This window comes from Tinamus guttatus, unplaced genomic scaffold, assembly GCF_059628265.1.
Source record: "Tinamus guttatus ecotype Peru unplaced genomic scaffold, ASM5962826v1 Tinamus_guttatus_pri_ptg000208l, whole genome shotgun sequence".
In the NCBI taxonomy this organism is placed as follows: domain Eukaryota; kingdom Metazoa; phylum Chordata; class Aves; order Tinamiformes; family Tinamidae; genus Tinamus; species Tinamus guttatus.
The window spans coordinates 665,710-683,905 of record NW_028288742.1 but is presented as its reverse complement, the minus strand read 5'-3'; the positions used below and the strand labels follow the sequence as shown (position 1 = coordinate 683,905).

The 18,196-nt window shown below is 36.1% G+C and overlaps 1 protein-coding gene across 1 annotated transcript in view; it reads right to left on the bottom strand.

The window, feature by feature from the left end:
* Positions 1 to 18,196, bottom strand: part of WDR64 (WD repeat domain 64) — a 63,070-nt gene that overhangs the window by 25,379 nt on the left and 19,495 nt on the right. Inside the window, exons 9-10 of the mRNA XM_088524285.1 lie at positions 17,520 to 17,599; positions 11,965 to 12,104 (exon numbers count right to left, since the gene is read on the bottom strand). Of these exons, the coding sequence (XP_088380411.1) occupies positions 11,965 to 12,104; positions 17,520 to 17,599 (220 nt within the window). The remainder of the gene's footprint in view (positions 1 to 11,964; positions 12,105 to 17,519; positions 17,600 to 18,196) is intronic.

Genomic DNA, 18,196 nt, shown 5'->3' with positions numbered 1-18,196 from the left:
TCATTCAACTGATAATGCAGTGGATTTTAAAGATGATCTTGAAGCAATTAGTCAACTTCCAGCTTCATAGTCCTGGCCAGGAGGCAGGAAGCAACCAGCCAGCCATGAGCAGGCCTGGGCTTCTGTTTCTCCAAGAGAACAATAATTTTTGGAGTTATGATAAGGTAAATAAATATCAGGACATATCACAGAAGAATGATTTATATGCACACATAGTTCTTAGTGCTCTCCATAAGCAACTACTACCAACCACAATGGATTTTGTTTTATCAAAGCAGTAAAAAGAGCAAGGAATTTCATAGCACACATGAACAAAATTCAGAACTATGCTTTGCTGCTTGATCTGCCATTATTTTCAGCACCATATTAAGAAAATGCAGGCACTTAAAGAGACAGATCTTTTCTTTTCGTCCTTTTCTAGTCTGTGGGTGCAGGATGGAGATACTAAACGAGTCACTCTTTCACATGAGTAACTTCAACACAAGGCCTCACCAGCATGACCGTGAGATATAATGTCACTGCTGTTCATCTGCATCAACACACATGGCTGTGCATGAATTCATGCAAAAAGAGTGGCAATGACAGGAATGCTTGTTTTGAACTTAGGAGGTGACTAGTGGGAGTTGCCTCAGGAATATTACATTAATAGTTACTTTATTGTTCTATTTATTTACAGAAGAATATCTGATGGCAGCCTGACTAATTCCAGGAATCCCTGAAACCCTCTGAAAAGATATTCCTTATGGTGAAATACTTCTAGACTGTGTCTTCTGAAACTTGCAGACTGTATTCAAGCAAACAAAACACAATAGGAAAGAGTGGGGGTGCAAAAAGGAGCTTCAACTACTTTTGGAAGCAGCTTTTTTCTTTTTTTTCCAGTTGTCTCTAACTAGCACAAAAAGCTGGTCTACAGTTACAGTAAGTATCTCTACAGCAAGTAGAGATCCTCATGAGGAGATCATTGTGGACTAAAGATAGCCAGTGGTTGTCAATCAAAAAAAAATCTTTTTGATTAAAATTATTAGTAGTAAAGAATAATAAAAAAGTGACCTTAAAACACTTCTCTAAAGAAAATATGTCAAAAACTCTCAAGAGAATTAAATATTTCTTTTTAATGATTGCAAATTCTCACATCTCTGTCAGTATTTTTTATGTGTTAGGGAATGTTTTTTTCGTGAAATGGACTGGCGAGTTCCCTCAGTTTTATAGATGAATGATTCTGCAAAGCTTTAAAACAGCTGTATGAAAAAAGAACTTCTGCAGGATTCACCAAAATCCAGCAACAATTAAAGCTGATTTTAGACTCACATGCTTAGTTATTCTGCCCCGGTTTACTATACTGTTCAACTCTCAAAACGCCATCAAGGGCTCCATGTTCCACATATAAAAAGTTACAAATTCATCCAGAAGGTCTGAGTCCTTAAAGACAAAAATTGCAAGACATAGCAGAGATCAAACAGCAGTTCTGTTTAATAGAGAAATTATCTGCAGAGAGTGCAGTTGCATGTCTTGTGATCCCTTAAGGTGATCCTGTGAGGTATGACAACTCCCTGTAATTATTAGAAGACTTAAGGACAAATTGATGTCAATGGGATTAGCTGTGAGGCTAAAGCAAGGAGGATTTAGCTCTAAGCATATTAATGCAATGTAGTGTAGCAGCTGGCACTACTGCTACTACATCATGAGACAAAAATTTGATGATCAAGACTGTGCATATTTCAAATAACTTTTTCAAATAGTATAGTAATAAGCCTACAAGATATGTATCGGGTTCTATACCATGACTGAACATGTATAAAGGCTTTAGTCTGCTCGGTCTTTAAAGACCTTAATGTCACTGGCATTAAAAGAGCTACAAGATGAGCTACAAGCTACAATGCAAAGATGAAGTGACCCTCAACAGCTTCTGTGGAGCAGTTTCAGTAGGAGTCAGATGCTTTTTAGGAGATAAGCAGGAGGCTAAAAGTGGAGGAAATGACTGCCCATGAACATCTGCATCAGAAGTGCTTGAAAAGCAGTCAACTTCTTCCTATCAGTCTTCAGGCAGTCTTTGAATGTGATGACTGTGCATTTCTCACACTTTAGACATGGCATTTGAAGTAATTTTCAGGTATATAGCTCTTCATTTACATGTTGAAGCTCCCGTATTTCTTCCTTGCTCAGTAGAAAATTCAGTCTGGTCGAAACACTATATATATAGGAATCAGCATGGGCTGAGTAAAGATATAGGTCTGTTTCGGTCTGTAGCAAATACATATTATTTAATATAGTAATCCTCAAATACTTGATCAAATACAGAATAGCTACTGGATCATTTTAGACATTTACGCTGAGAAAAAAAAATTTCCAAAGACACCTCAGTATAGTAATATTTCCCCCAAGCACTCCAGCTACCCACCGTCTGTATGCATGAGTGTTTGTTATAAGAAATGTAGACCACAGAGAAATAAATTATAAGTATGAACTAGAAAAGTATATTTTTAATTAGTTCTTATCCATCTTACATTTTGGACTTTTTATTTGCAGACTATCTAAGGGACTAGGTAATCTGAATAAAGGAAAGGAGGGCAGAAAATAACAAAATTGATTAAGTTACATTAAAAGCCCAAAGAAGAATATTCAATGTTCTTGAAGGATCATGTAACAAAAGAAGAGAATAAAATTCTTAATTTCTAGAAAAAGCAAAAAAAAACAGAAGAATATCTCTTAATAAGAACTCAGCAGCAAGGGAAGGATTAACTTCGACTTGCAAAGTAGCATGTAAAGAAATATATCTGATAAATATGTGGCCACATAATTTCTGTGAAAGGATGACTGAAGCAGATTTCCCAAATGCCTTTTGTTCAAATTATCTTGATTAAATTTAATGATGCTGATATACAGTACACTTCAGTAACAGCCCCGATTAGTAATGGTTTGACATAAGTTAAACATTGTGCTTCCAGCTCATCTGGCCTCATTTTTAAGGAAGACCACTGACTGCATTATAAATGCATCCTGAAAAAATGTAATTTGATTTCAAAATAGGTTAGATAAACAACCATATTAACCCATACAGATGTTAATACAATCACCTATTCAATTCTGAGCAGGTAAGAAACATTTATGACTCCCAGCTAGAATACCTCAAAACAAGCTTGCTATCCAGGAGACCTGGAGAGAAAGGACTGAGACAGATAGCATTAAGGTTTGAGTAAATTTGCAAAAGATAGAAAATGCAAAAATTAATGACATATCTTAACCTCCCTCTGTGCTCTCAGAAACCCATTTTCTGGTTTTCATCAATGGGTTTAATTAGACAAGTTCAGCTAGGTTCAGTAAGTTCTGTCCATGGGTTCAGTAAGGATAAGAAACATATCTAACAGCATCAACTTATTATGGACAGATTTCAATATAGAAGCGTTTGTGTGCTTAAAACAAGATGTCTGCACAGGATTTTCATGAAATTCTGAATCAAATAAAACTCTGCATGCCCCACAACAGAAATGCAAGAAATCAACTATTTATTGCACTTCTCTACTAACATGTGTACATATATGCATCCCTCTTTTGGTATTAGCTGTCAGAAGTGTCATTACCTTGAAAAAGAGAAAGGTCAAAGAACATTCTCTCCACTGATCTGAACCATGGCTCTGTAATGTTTATAAACAATATTGCATAGTGTTTTAAAGGATGGGAAACTACTCCTTACCTTTGCCCCCTCTGATGAGCAAACAAAACTGCAATTGATTTCAGGCATTCAAGCCCATAGATCAGATCTTGCTCACCTGACTTTCAAGCAGCCTCATTCAACCAAACCATCACTGGAGTAGTTCAGTAAAAGACATGGAATCACTAGTGCAGCAAATTTTGGCTTGCTGACTTCCATCAACAACTCAGGTAAGCAAAACTGGAAGTTTTAACATCCACTGTTCTAGTCATGAATAAGAAACTCCACCAGGCAGGTTGTTGCTGCCTTTCAGCCCTTGAAGCCTCTACATGGAATGTGCAGTCTGGCCTCTGCCACTGGCCTTAACCTTTTTGTTTCAATAGAGCATTTTGTAATAAAATTTATCTCTCAGATAATGATCTTCCTCCTACCACATCTCAGGATTTACATCCCTTATCCCTATGATTGTTCGTTATCTGAGTGGTTCCTGAATGCACTTGACGATCTCTGTAATATGAAAAACAAGTAAATAAACAAATGTAGGGGACAGCTCCAAGCTGCAGGAGGAGAATAATGAGCAAAGTAACCATCGCGAGAAAGGGGCAATGAAGGCCCCAGATGTCAGGAAGGAGGGAAAGCTCTTGTCTAGCCTGGGGTGTCAGTTCAGTTTTCCTTTATTTCTCATTGAAAATTGCTCTCACCTTGCATTCCCTAGAACTAATGGTCCATGTTTTGGAAAATAAATTTCTTCCTATACCCACCTGCAATATATGCCTGTTCCTGAAAACATGAGGGACTGAGCTACAGCAGCCCATGAGGCAACTGCAGCAAAGAACCACAGACTGTACCAAGGGCAGGAGCCTTGCCAGGGCAGAGAGGGAAATTTACTTATGGTCAGGCATCCCCATGAATAGAGTTTCTGGACAGACTTTCAAAACTTTTCTGAAACTTCTCATAATCTTTGCTTCTGGAAACTAAATTTTATGGGAACCTCTCTTTGCTCTTCTTGTTCCTCTCTCAAGCTTCTGATAGACTAGTAAGATGCAAATACATTCCAGAATCCAAGCTCAAATGATGGCATGTATTTTTCCTCTAAGTATTGTCCAGTCCACCTGGATTGTCATTGAAGTCTATGGGTGATATCTGATAGACTTACAGGCTAAAGGACTGAGACTGTTTCTTTAAAAAAGGCCAGCAATTTCTATTCAATTAAAGCATTGATATTTGTAGAAAAACACTGTAGTACTGAGAGAAACCACTCAGATCAAGGACCTTTGTACAGGACATTCTTACAATACCAGGCACTTATTAAAATTCCTTGGATTTTTGCTTTAAAGCATTTTACATATTATTAATATCAAAAATGAATGCTATTCACAAAACATACCAAAGCAGACTGATTACCAGACTGACTAGTTGAATTTCTTAAAGACACACAGGAAGAATATGCTGGCTAACTTGATACTAACTTGATACTAACTTAACTACTAATTAGTCCCCAAGAATATAGTTTACATTATATCTTAAAAGCTATCTACCCAAGATAAAGTCTACCTATTCTTTAAAGAGTCATATGTAAAGGAATATAGAAAATTACATGTTGCTGAGTAGGAAATAAACATTTCTCATTCAAAGCAAGATAATTAGCATGTTACATTACCTTAATCTCCGTTACAATTATATTTTGATTACAAGGAATATTTTCAGATTTTTCACATCATAATTTTTAATTTATGTTCATGGACTAAGGTGTAATGGGAATAGTGCTAAGCCAATCTCCCAAATCTTTATTAGTTACACTCTGAAGAATATCCATAGTCTTAAAGTTTTTGTTTGTTGGTAATTACTTACTCAAATTCCAAGACCTCTTCCCTGCTAAAACATATAAAATCTATTTAAAGAGTGAAAAGAGAGAAATCTACTATCATTCCAACTACACTGGAGGAAAAAATATCCCCAGAATTATAGTCATCAATAGACAGATAACTTCAAATCACTTTTAAAATTATTTTGGGGTTACATGGAAGAGGACATAATCATTTCCCTGAAGTTAAGAGATGATGGACTAATTCACCCAGCTATATTTGTGCTTAATGGGTATCATCTCAGTTGTGTGGAAGACACAGTTCCAGGAAAACAGTAGACATAAAAAATTGGTGAGAAAAAAAATATGTCTTTTTATTGTCAGGAACAATTTCAACATCAGACACTGCTTCGAGTTCCCTCTCAGGAGTATATAACATCCCAATTCTGCTATCAAAAAGTATCTTTAGCTGAAACCACCCTCATAACATTCTTAGGCATGGAGACATAAAGAGTATTATGAAGGAAAATAAAGATGCAAAGCTTTTTGTTTGCATTATTTCTTAGTATTATTATTGAAGATACTTCTAGGATACCCAAATATTGCTATACTGAGGGTTTGTTAACAGTACTTAGAACAGAGGCATCTATTTTTCATAAAACACAGTGAAACTACTCCCTTTAATACAGAATTATGCTTTATAATAGAGTAGCCTAAACCAGAACACTCAACTAAAACTGGAATATAATGCATAGGATTTGTAGTATCTATTGAATATTTCTCCATATTAAAAATAGAAATAGATGCAAAAACATCCTAAAACTTCAGGTTCCATGGTTCTCCTTTAGCCATTCATAAGCTGCCTTGCTACAGATCCCAATTAGTGAGCTGGAACCATACTGTAGAAAGCATTTGTGTTTTATGAAAACAAACAAACGTTATAGAGTAATGCATAAAAGAACAGCCTAGAGGATATGGGAAGTCCTTTCATTTTACTCAGAATCTACAAGAGCTCAAATGAGTACTGGCTGCAGTTCTTGTCCATGCATTTAAGAAATTATATGGATGAAGTGGAAGAAATAGAGGGAGAAAAAATAGAAACTGTCAGAGATCTAAAATCATGACCTATAAGGAAAGAACTGTAGTCATTCAACCTTCAAAAGAAAAGAGAAACAAGTTAACAGTTTCCAAATAAAGTAAGAGAAAGGAATAAACTATTCCCTGCAAAGAGAAATGGAACAAGCTGTTCTCTGAATTCACTGTGGCTAGTACAAGAAGAATTGGACTTAAAATTACAGCTCAGGAAATTCAGGCAAAACATTAGGAAAAGTTGCTGATTTTTTTTTTTCACTGGAAAAAAGTTTTTTTACACTGGAAATAATGGAACGCTGGGAAAGATCATTTAAAGAGTATATGGTGCCTATTTACTGAGGATCATTTAGGTTAGATAAACATCTTTCAGGAATGATGCAAGTGTAGCTGATGCTACAGGGGTATAGAAAATAGGTTATATGATCTCCTAGGGTCCCTTCTAGACTTAAACTTTCTCTTTGATTCTTAGTTTGCCCTGTTAAAAAAAAAAGTAAAATGGCTTAATAGTATTTTTAGATAATTAAACTACTGAGAATAATGTCCACTTTCCTGGTCTTAGTATGGATGCTTATCTTTTTAAATAGATCATTTGTGTATCATTCATTTCTCAAATCCTCTAAAGAACAGCTAAAAATAGTGAGACATCCATCTGCTGTATTATAAAAGTTTTTTCTTCATACTGTTCTTCTATGACATAAAAAATTCCCTTCTTTATCTTGCCCTTGCCTCTCCTCACTGGAATCTATGGTCAACCACCTGTGCAACTATAACAGTCTCATTACAATCACTTATTTCAGAAAATAAGGACAATTTTTGCCTGGTGAGAATTAAGATACCGGCTTTGACTGGGAAGAAGCTCCTATTGTCATTCACATCTCATCAGTTCTCAAAGGAAATGGAAAAATTCTGCTCACAGAAATTTACAGCATTTCTGAGAGGTCTAGACAGTACAAGAAGTAACTTGCATTTAAGGTTTCTAATGCTTCTGAAATCCACACAGGTGTCCAGCCCATAAAATTAAGCAAAGAAAACTTTACTACTTTCTGAACAAAAGATCCACGGGAATTAACTTTGGCAAATGGAGCAAAATATTGATTAAAAACCACAATGTTTTTGTCTAGTTTTATATACTATTATAAAAGAAAATCTACTAGAATACTGAGAGTATTTGACTTAGCTTTGCTGTCTGATGTCAGTGAGCTCATTGACTTTAGAGAGAACAAGGACACTTTCATGTTGATTTTTAGTAAAATGACCTGAAGTCAGACAAAAGGGGTTTCAATATTAAAACTTTTTATGAGTTAAATTGTTATTCTGTGAACAATAACAATTGTCAACATAAGAGCATATCAGGATCAAAGAAAACTCATTATATTCCTGCATCAAAAGCAAATGAGGTTCAGCATGAAGTAGCCTCTGTACTAAAAAAAGAAAAATTAATTTTCAAGGTGTTTATTTTTTTTTCTGGACCAATTTCACTGCCTATTCCCTTCTAAAGCATTCACAATATATCCTTAGACTTTTATCAAAATACTTCTCTTCCTGAAAAAAAAAGAGCTATCTTCATTTTTAAAGTGAGCTATCTAAAAGGTTAGCTATCAGGATACAGCAGAAGGCACTTTAAAATTCCATGTAAATGGATGCGCTTCTCTAAACACGTTTTCTAAATATACCTTTTTAAAAAGAAAATCATCCTTGATCTAAAATATGATACTATTTTTCTTTCAACAAGTAAAGATGAGAAGTCATTTGTCTATGAAATATAGGAAGCTTCAGACCTCATGAGGGAGGTAGCGATTTTCTTCCTTTTTGGTAAAGCAATTTTGTCACTCAAAATTATATTCCAACTACTGTTTTATTAATTCATTCTTCCTGGGGGTGACCCTACCTACACGGTGAATATTAGCATCTTATTTTTATAATATTATATGAGCCTTGCCTACTCTAAGTAGACCCCACTGCATGTAGTGTTTGTTGCATGAGGACACAGATACATTAATCATTCTTTGCCTTCTTCACCATAAGTTTACATACTACCTCTAGCTAATAGCAATCTAGTATTTTTAAAATGCTTGGTGAAATCTTGGCCTCACTCATATGGCAACAAAATTGATTTTTTTCCAGTGAGTCCAAAAGAGCACTCTTGGAGTTGGTGGACATGCTGAATTTCATGCAGAATTCTACATATTTAATTTGTAAGTGGTTGTAAAAGGATACATATATATAGGATACATTAAAATTACACAAGAGTGTAGGTTAATCTGAACTGTGAGTCAGATTTAACTCATCCAATTTTAGTCATATGGGTTTGGTGGAAAGAAACAGAAACATCTATAGGCTGATTTCTTCTCCCTCCTAACTGAGGGCCAAGTAAGGGGCCCTAGAGTTATGTATCTCTTTTCATTATTCATAGGGGGAGCTTTACCACTAGGTAAGAATGAATGCCTAACCTAAAGTTAGGGTGAGATAGACTTCTTTCTGTGCATGTATGTATCCTTTCCTGAATAACAGAGTATTAAACTTGGAAGTGACAGGGAAAACCCCACAGTCTTTCTTCTGTCAAAGAAGAAAGGTTAAGGAATTGTCAAAAAACGTTAAGGAACAGAGATTTCCTTAGTGCACTGGGCTTAAGCTTGCCTTTTAGATGTAGTTTAGAAGCTAGGCATTTTTTGCAACATAAAAATCTTTATACTAAGTCAAGAAAAAAATTTAAAATAGTTCAAGAAAAATAGCCAGAAAAAACCAAAATTAGTCTGAGCCTTCAAATGTGGCAATGTAACAAGATTTTAGGTTATATTTAATTGGAGAATATCCAGAAAATATTTTAATTTAATTTTTCCAAGTATTTCTCTAGTTGTGCTACGTCATCAAAGGTGAAGCAAAATCTGTTGAACACAAAAAAAGATTTTTTTCCCTTGGCTGCAACTCTTCCTTGGAAATACTCTTTTTTTTTTTTTTTAACCTTTCAGTCATATATAGGCTCTCCCTGTTACACCTTCTACACTACAGCTATTGAAAGATGAAAACGTAATAGAGAAACTTTTTTGATTTCCCTTTTGCTAGGTAGCTTAAAAAGCAAGTTGGCCTCAGTTACTTTGTAGGAAACAAAGGATGTTTTTAACTTATGTTGAAAGTTTTCTGAGAGGCTATGCACTTTTGTATAGTATTTTTCTATATGGACAAGGACAAATGTGTTTTAACTGTATTGGAAGCAGGCACATTATAGAAGACCTTTCTTCACATAAATCATCTATAAATTGTAAATTGCTTGAGGCTCAGAGAGATACCTACTTTATTAATAAAGTCCTCTAGTCTTTCCTGTGAGGGCTTCTTTTTTCTTTTAGTTTTCAATTATGACCACAAAATACACCTGACTTTTAAAAGCTTCATCATTTATCAGATTTTTAATTTGTTATTGTCATATCTCTTTTTTTCTTTTTATGTTTTAATATCCGCCTTATAACTAACAGTGCTGCCTAAAGACACATAGCTAGCTTTCAATTAGAACATACCTTCACAGATTCAGTTTCATGTACAACTGTTGTTACTGATGCCGTTTATAGTTAAGATCAGATATGAGCAAGCATGTACTTGTAAAATAGATTTTGTTTCCTTCTTAAGCTAGCCTCTTGCATCATAGGCAGGCCCAGCAAGGTACTCAAAAGATCTTATGATCATTTATCTACCCCGGGCTCTTCATTCATAATAATTTTTCTATAAATATCTTTAGGTATGTTCATTCCCCTTAAGTCATGTTTAATGTCTTATGCTATTTTTTCCTATATGCACAGCTTGTAGGCTATCTGTCAAAAACCTCCTTAATTCAGCAGCAATGTACGCCTGCAGGGAAAGTGCAGGTAAGGATTTATGGGAGGGAGAGGGGGCTCCAGGATGATCTGCAGATGTGAGACTTAGGACTTCTTTTCAGATAGTAGCACTTTTAGCAGGGTGTAGGCTATTTTAAAAATACAGGTAAAGACATGAAAGTATAATCCTTATTAGCAACAAAAGGAGCAGTTGTAAGCAATTATGGGCAGAGGAGCAGAAGCAACACATTACATAGAGTTTTATAACACTCCCTACAAAACAAAAAGCGGGAAACCTTTTATCTTGAGACAGATAGTTATCTCAGTAGACTGATTTTTTTTGTGAACTGCACATATCTATAAAAACACTCTCTTCTTTCCCACAGTTCTCAGTCTTCTGTTTGCTAGACTATACATATTTATCTCTTTCTACCTCACGTTTGAGACTTCTGATCTGAAATGCTTCCTGTTTGCCCTCCTATTTCACTAAATGCAGTGCCTGAAACAGCTCGCCACAGTTTCTATATCTTTCTACAGCTCACTTTGTATATACTGTAAGCTATACATCTGTTGATACCTCCCTGTATTGCACTTGCCTTTTCACTCCAGGATCTGACTGACTCATTCTAATGCTCCACTGCAATCCTCGGTAACCCTCAGGTTCTTCCCTTGCAGCACTGTTGCTTAGAGAGTTTTGTTCAACATAGGCTCGTTCAGCTATGTCTTACATCTAAATATATAACTTATTAGGTCCTTATTGCCTTATAAGGGACAATTCACTTTTTCCATACATTGTATCTCCAATTTTAATGAGCATTGGGAATTCTAATACTTCTGCCCACTGTCTGCAACCCTTTTCCAGTTCAGGTCAACTGGTTCATTTAGTATGCATACTCTCTAATCCATCATTGTAGATGTTAATGAAAATATTGAATAATACTGCATATTGAAAATATTGCATAGGACCATTCTTGGAAGAGCCCCACAGCCTTTAAGAACTCTTCCTTTGGCTACTTTTCTACCGGGTTTTGCAATTTTTCATAGAAGTTTTTATTCTCTCCCAGGTAGATTCAATTTGCCAAATACAATAAATCATTGATGTCAAGATTCCACCAATGAAATAAAAGAAACACATTCATTTCCAGAAGAACCTTGTGGCACTTTTGGAACACATTTTATTATTGATTTTATTAATTTTCTTGTTCATGGACAAAGTTTCGAATTAGTAAACATCGTAGTAGACATTGTTCCTACACAGGTCAAGACTTGAACATGGTCTATAGAATGGTCAGTGTAAGAAAAACTCCCCTATGGATTTAGTAGGATGACAGGGATAAAGAAGAGTAGATGAACCTGTAGGAAGTTACAGATAATCACTACTGAATGAGTAATTCATGTACATTATGGCTTAATTTTGAGATATCAAAGTAACACAGAAATTATCAGAATGTTAATATCTGCTATTCATATTCTTTTTTAATGAAATCAACAGATAAACAGTGAGATTAGGACCAGACACCAACTCAGGTAATAACTTGAGTTGTAAATCAAGTGCACATTGCTACAAGCATTGGCACATTGATTTTCATGAAGTCAAGGGCAAAGCATCTTACCTTTGCAGAGGAAAGGCTGATGACATGCTGATCTTTTTCATTTGTTACGATTTCCACGACACTATGTAGGTGTCCTGATAACTTTCCTATAGGCTTAGTATTAATGTTAGGATGCCATATACGAAGGAGTCTATCATCACCTGACAGAAAAAAATATTTTTTTGCAAAAGACTGAATAGTCACAGATATAAATTAGCTTCTTAATGGAGAGCCTAGTTGCCACAAATCTCTACTTTCACTACGTAGGCAACTCCCATGCAAGGATGAGAATTTTTCATTCTAAGGGCTTCATTCCAGCTTACAGTTGGACCTTTTTCACCACTTATTTCCCATACTTGCATTAAAACACACAGAACTCATTTGTACTTCAAAAACATTTAACTTTATCAGAGGAGTGCCTAAGGGCACAGGCTGTGATAACATGCTCTATTCCCATAAAAACAGAATGTTTCCATTAAACATAGATTTGAGGATCTGATTTTTTTCCTCCAAAGATTTGATTTAGAAAAGGATCAAAATAATAATGATGTCCAATAATGATTTGTGTAACCAAGTAAATAAGGAGTGGCAGCCTCCAATGGAAGGAGGTTCTTGCGAAGAACAGGAAGGGATGAACACGTGAAAGCTGAGGGCAAAATGCACACAGTAACTGCCGGTGATGGCTTTTAACTTCTGCTGAGAGATTTTGTGTCTCATGGTAAATATGAATTTGATCTTCCATATCTGTTTGTTTCTGAAACTTTTTTTTTTTAATTTATGGTATCACCTTTAATTGCATTATAGGGGAGACCTTTGGTACTATTTTCATAATAATTTTCATATTTTTTAATTTTGTTAAACAAAAATATTGTAAAAATGTATCAGTAAACTCCTTACATACTGGTGCACTCACAGCTATAATGGTATACTGAAAAATGTGCTGTTATAAGAGAATTTGAGCCCATTTTAAATTACATATTTTAACACCAGATTCCAGGCAAATATTGCAATTCTATTATTCATGTTTAAGTACTGTACAAGTTCAGCCTTGCATTAGCTGAGCAGTTTAAAACCTAACTACTTTGACACACAACAGATAAAACAGCTACATTTAACGTAGCTTTTGCTTTGAGGCATTCAGCTTAAAGTGAAGTACAGAAGCCAGAATGTATAAACTGGGAAGTACACACGTCAGAAGAACATTCACAGCACATAGCACTCAGACTCATGACCACGAACCTCAATTCAGTTTTGTTAACAAGGAGAGCAGTTAAAGGTCAGCTCTTTCAGTCTGCTCTTCATAGACCTTCCTTAGGCTTGCTCAACCCTCTCTCTGCAGAGATATATCTAGCCATTTCCTTCTTAATATAGCAAGATGTGATTCACTTAGGAGCACCCCATCTCCCCTTTCCTCCATCAACCATTACCGTCCTCTCAGTTAATTCTATTGTTCATGTAGTCTCTCTCTAAATTAAAAGAGAAATTAGCTGCTCTTAAAGTAAGCAACTGATTGGCAGTATCTTCAAAGGGAATTAATTGCCTTCAGGAGCACTTTGAGGCAAAACTGTTTCAGATTATCTGTCTATCCTGTTAGTATGGCAATAATTCTCTTTAATAGGCCATAATCACACAAGGAGTTTGTGAAGCCCTTTTGGGTGGTCGTATCTGTGGCACAACAGGTCCCTGCTCACTTCCCCAGATACTGTGCCAGGCTGTTGTAGACATGCCCTGCAAGTTAGCAGAACCCTTGTGACCAGAATAGATTACATTACTGAAAAAATAGATCATGGGAGGAAACTCAGCTTGCAGATCTTCCAGGAAGACAACATGAAAAGAAGATATAAGGTGGACAGGAGCCACCAGTGAGACTGGTGAGATGAGTTATAGCGTCAGAGAGAACAAAGAGTGCCTCAACAGTGTGCTCTTTGACAGGCCCAAAAGGAAAATGTAATGTCTTAAAATGATGCTGTCCTGGGGGCTGTTGATTGTGTCTGGTCAATTTAACTGTCTCCTTGCTGTGTTTCTGGGGTACAGGATCTTCCTTAGCCTTTCTAATTGGTATGTTCTTTACTTCCTCAAGGTGATGGCAGATAAAGGAAGGAGAGGATATTGCCCTTTAACTATAGGACAGAGATTTTATTTAAGAATAGAATCACTAATACAAGTTATTTACTTAAGATATAATCATGCAGAACAACTGTCATTAGGAAAGAAAATGCAGCAAAGGTCAGATTAAAAAGGCAGGCCATATTGTTGCCCTTCTGCTTGCTGCTTTTGTGAAATGGTCGATTAGTTTGTTCCTTTTCCTGATGCTGAGATAATAGCGCAGTTGGTTATAGTTGGAGTGTTCTCTCTTTTCTGTCTGAACTAATGCCAGATTGGCCCTGGCACTGCAAGGCCATGTGTTCATCCTGCCCTAAGAGCTGTTAAGACAGACATTCACTGCTTTACTGCTTCACTGGAACATGTGCTGGAACATTTATTTTCTCTGTGCTCCAAGTATGCCTCTGGCATTGAAAATCCTGACATGGAATGGGCATTAAGCACATTCAAGAAAAGCTTGAAGAAGATGCATTAACTGTCTAAATAACAAACAGCTAATACTTAAGATTTTGTGAAACCAGTTCTTTGAATCACGGTGGGCTCCATTCAGTGTACTCCCTTCCAAGAGAAACAAAAATGAAAGCATGTACTTTGTTTTTTTTAAAGACAGATTTTATGACCACAGCTCAGCTCTAGCTAGATGTTAAGGATTCCATAACTTTCTTAGAAAGCGTGATCCTTCATCCTTTGTTAAATTGTCTCCCTTGCTGAATAGTTTTGTAATTTGTGCAGTACAGTTCTACTGACATGTCTGCATTTTCATGGTTTTAAAAGACCATACAGACCAACGAGATTTTTGGACTGAAAACTCAGGCTTAATTTAGCCTTCACTGATAAACTAAAAGTGAAAAATACATCTCCAGTTATCTTTCCATGCTACTTCTCACACACAGTAGGACCTCTTACTGAGGACCTCCTTACCTCCTTAATGAAGACCTCACTCTCATTCCTCCAAGCCTGACTTAAAAATATCCTTTGTTACTGATGTCTGCAAAACCACTTCAGAACAGATAGACATCTGGCAAGCTAACACAAGTTTATGTCCTTATCATACTGACTGATGTCTCTGTTGTTTTCTTTGGGCTCCCTTGTCTGCATTCATGTGTTCTTCTTAAATTTAGAATGCACCATAGAAAAGACTTTCTCCTATGCTTATGCAGGTGAGCGTTATTGGAGACCTTGGATGACTAGGACATCTAGGAACCAAGGAACTAGGATTCCTGGAAATATAGGAATCCATCATTGCTAATTTTCAGTGCCAGTAAAGGAAAAAAAAAAAAAAAGAAGAAGAGTATGAGCTACTTCACTTATGACTTATGCTGGGATTACACAAAGGTTACTGAATGAGCACAGCATTTGCTTTTATCAGTCCTAAACCACTACTGCTAGATTTAGAAATCACTTATAGCTTTGGTTCTGTATTTTTCACAGGAGAACAATAGCTGGAATCTGAAAAATTAATGATGTTAGAAGTTGATTTATTATATATTTTAAAACTGATCACCTCTCCTTTTATATGCCTATATAATTTGTATCTAGATGTAGCTATTCCCTGAAGTGATGATTAATATACACTGGAATTCAAATGGGAATAGAGTAAGAGGATAATCATATCACTTCAACATTAGTATTAATACTAATACAAAACTTTACACAGAAAATTTGCTCTAAACTACTGTGGGGTGCATATTTTATGTCACAAAAGGCATAAGCTTTCATCATGAAAAATAAACTCTGTCTTGAGTTTACTTCTTATTCATGATTATAAATGTCAAATGGCTAGAAGGCAAAATTAAGCTGTGTCACAGTAGTTCAGTCCCCTGTTCTGACAGAAACTCATGAGTTTTTTCAAATGCAACTAAATAAATGTGATGGAAGAGTAGGGGAGTTAGAACTTGCACTTTTTCTCATAGGCAATTCCCAGTGTAAAAATATGTTGTAGCATGCAGTATTTTGCATACCATTTGTGATTTACCATATGTGGGTAAATAAGAAATATTGGGGCTCAGAAAAAGCCAATAGCAAATGAATCCTTGTTGAATACATGAGAAGTAGTCCTGCTTTTTTTTTGTCTTTTTGCAGAATGTGATGTGTAAACACAGTTTTTACAAATCTTTGCCCATGCCATCAAGAAATCTACATACTGTGATTCCTAGATCACTTAAGTGCTCCTGTTTTTAGTATACATTACAGATAATGTAAGTTGCAGGTTTGCTAATTAGGATGGCTGCAATGACTCAGTCACCTATGATCATTTGAAACAGTTTAATCCACTCTTTGACTAGATCATCACCAGTTAGACAAGAGAGAGAGAGAGGGACAGGTTTTAAGATACAGAGCCAGGAACAGTTTACACTAGTCCTGCTGATTGTTATGTCATTCTGATCAGTGTATTTTTTTCATAAAGCAGTGAACTCTAAAGCTAAATTTCTGAATGAGTAGAGTTGGTCACTGGCTTCCTGAAAAGTTAAATGTTTGTATCCTACCAGATACATCCTTGGAGGATGGATGTCTCAAAAGCTGAAGGATTAGATTCTTAATTCATGGTACAGCTTCTTGAAAGACATCACTTGACCTAAACTCCACAGTGATCTTGAAAAGGATGTTTCTGCCCTTTCACAGTCTTTGGCCATGTCTTCCATCTCTCTCCTGTGACACATTAATCCAGCTCAGAAATAATTTCCTTCTGTGTTCAAGGGAAGCAGCAGGACTGAGCAGTGCAAATGAGGGTGAGAGGTAGGAGGATGCCTAATTATGTCAAGATGATAACTAGGGGTTGAACAAGCCAGACAGAAACCCAATTCAAAATTCGGAATTCCAAATTTACCCAATGTAAATGTTATTCTTCAGGAATAGACTGGAAAATTGATAATTCGAGTTGGGCAGAGAGGAACCTCATGAGGTTCAACAAGAACAAGTGCAGGGTCCTGCATCTGGGGAGGAATAAACCCAGGCACCAGTACAGATTAGAGGTTGACCTGCTGTTAAGCAGCTCCGTGGAGAGGGATTCAGGAGTCCTGGTTGACAACAAGTTAACCAGGAGGCAGCAATGTGACTTCATGACCAAGAAGGCCAATACGATCCTGGCCTGCATCAGGAGGAGCGTTGCCAGCAGGTCGAGGGAGGGGATCCTGCCCCTCTACTCAGCTCTGGTGTGGCTGGGAATGGTGTCTTAGAGTAGTCCATCATCCTGTTTCTCTTGGTATATTATACATATTGTGTGACACTTAAATTGAATCCAGACTACAGTAGAGCAAACTGTTGACAGACTCCAGTCAGGAGTCATACCACTTCAAAGCCTAGATTTCAGCACAAGACCTCTGTTCCCTATCATTTAAGACTGAAGCCATTAAATTGCTAACATACTAACCCAGCTTTTACTTGAGCTTATCTAACTGAAAAAGAAATCACAACACAAAAATCTCTCGCAAAAAAAAAACTTTCTTCATAGATTGTGTAAGCCTGGTACTTACCCCCAGTGACGATGACATTTGATTTTCCACAGAATGTGAAGGCATTGACCCCTTTAGGGACAGAAAATTCCTTTACAGGCCTGTAATCATTAATAAAGTAGTTAATCGGGTAGAAAGTGTTAAGAAATACAGTCTACAATCCTTGCACTTTACTTCTCTGTGATATATAGACTATATTATGCATATATACAATATATACTGTTATATTAGAATACTGTTATGTTTGTATAATATATACAGTATAATGTTAAAAGCAAATTGACTTATAACAGTGACTTAGATACTAGCATCAATAAAATAGAACATGGTACACTTTCCATTAAAATAATAAATCTCTGAAATGAACAGATGAATCTTTTATCAGTCATACTCCAGACAGACTCCTAAAATGGTAGCTATTGTCAAAGTAAGCCTTCACACAAGTCATTTGATGCATATGTAAAGCAGTTCATCACTGCTTTAAAACCAACTGCCTGTGCATATTTCTGACACTAAAGTCTATTCTGGCCTCTATCTTACATAAAACAAATGCGATTAGTTTTCTGCTGCTTCTGTATAATACATGGTATAATGCATAGCCTTAATTTTATCTACTTTGTGTTGGATAGTAACATGAAGAAACTGCATATTTCTGAAACTTAAAGAGAATTATTGAGAAAATACTGCAAAAGAAACAG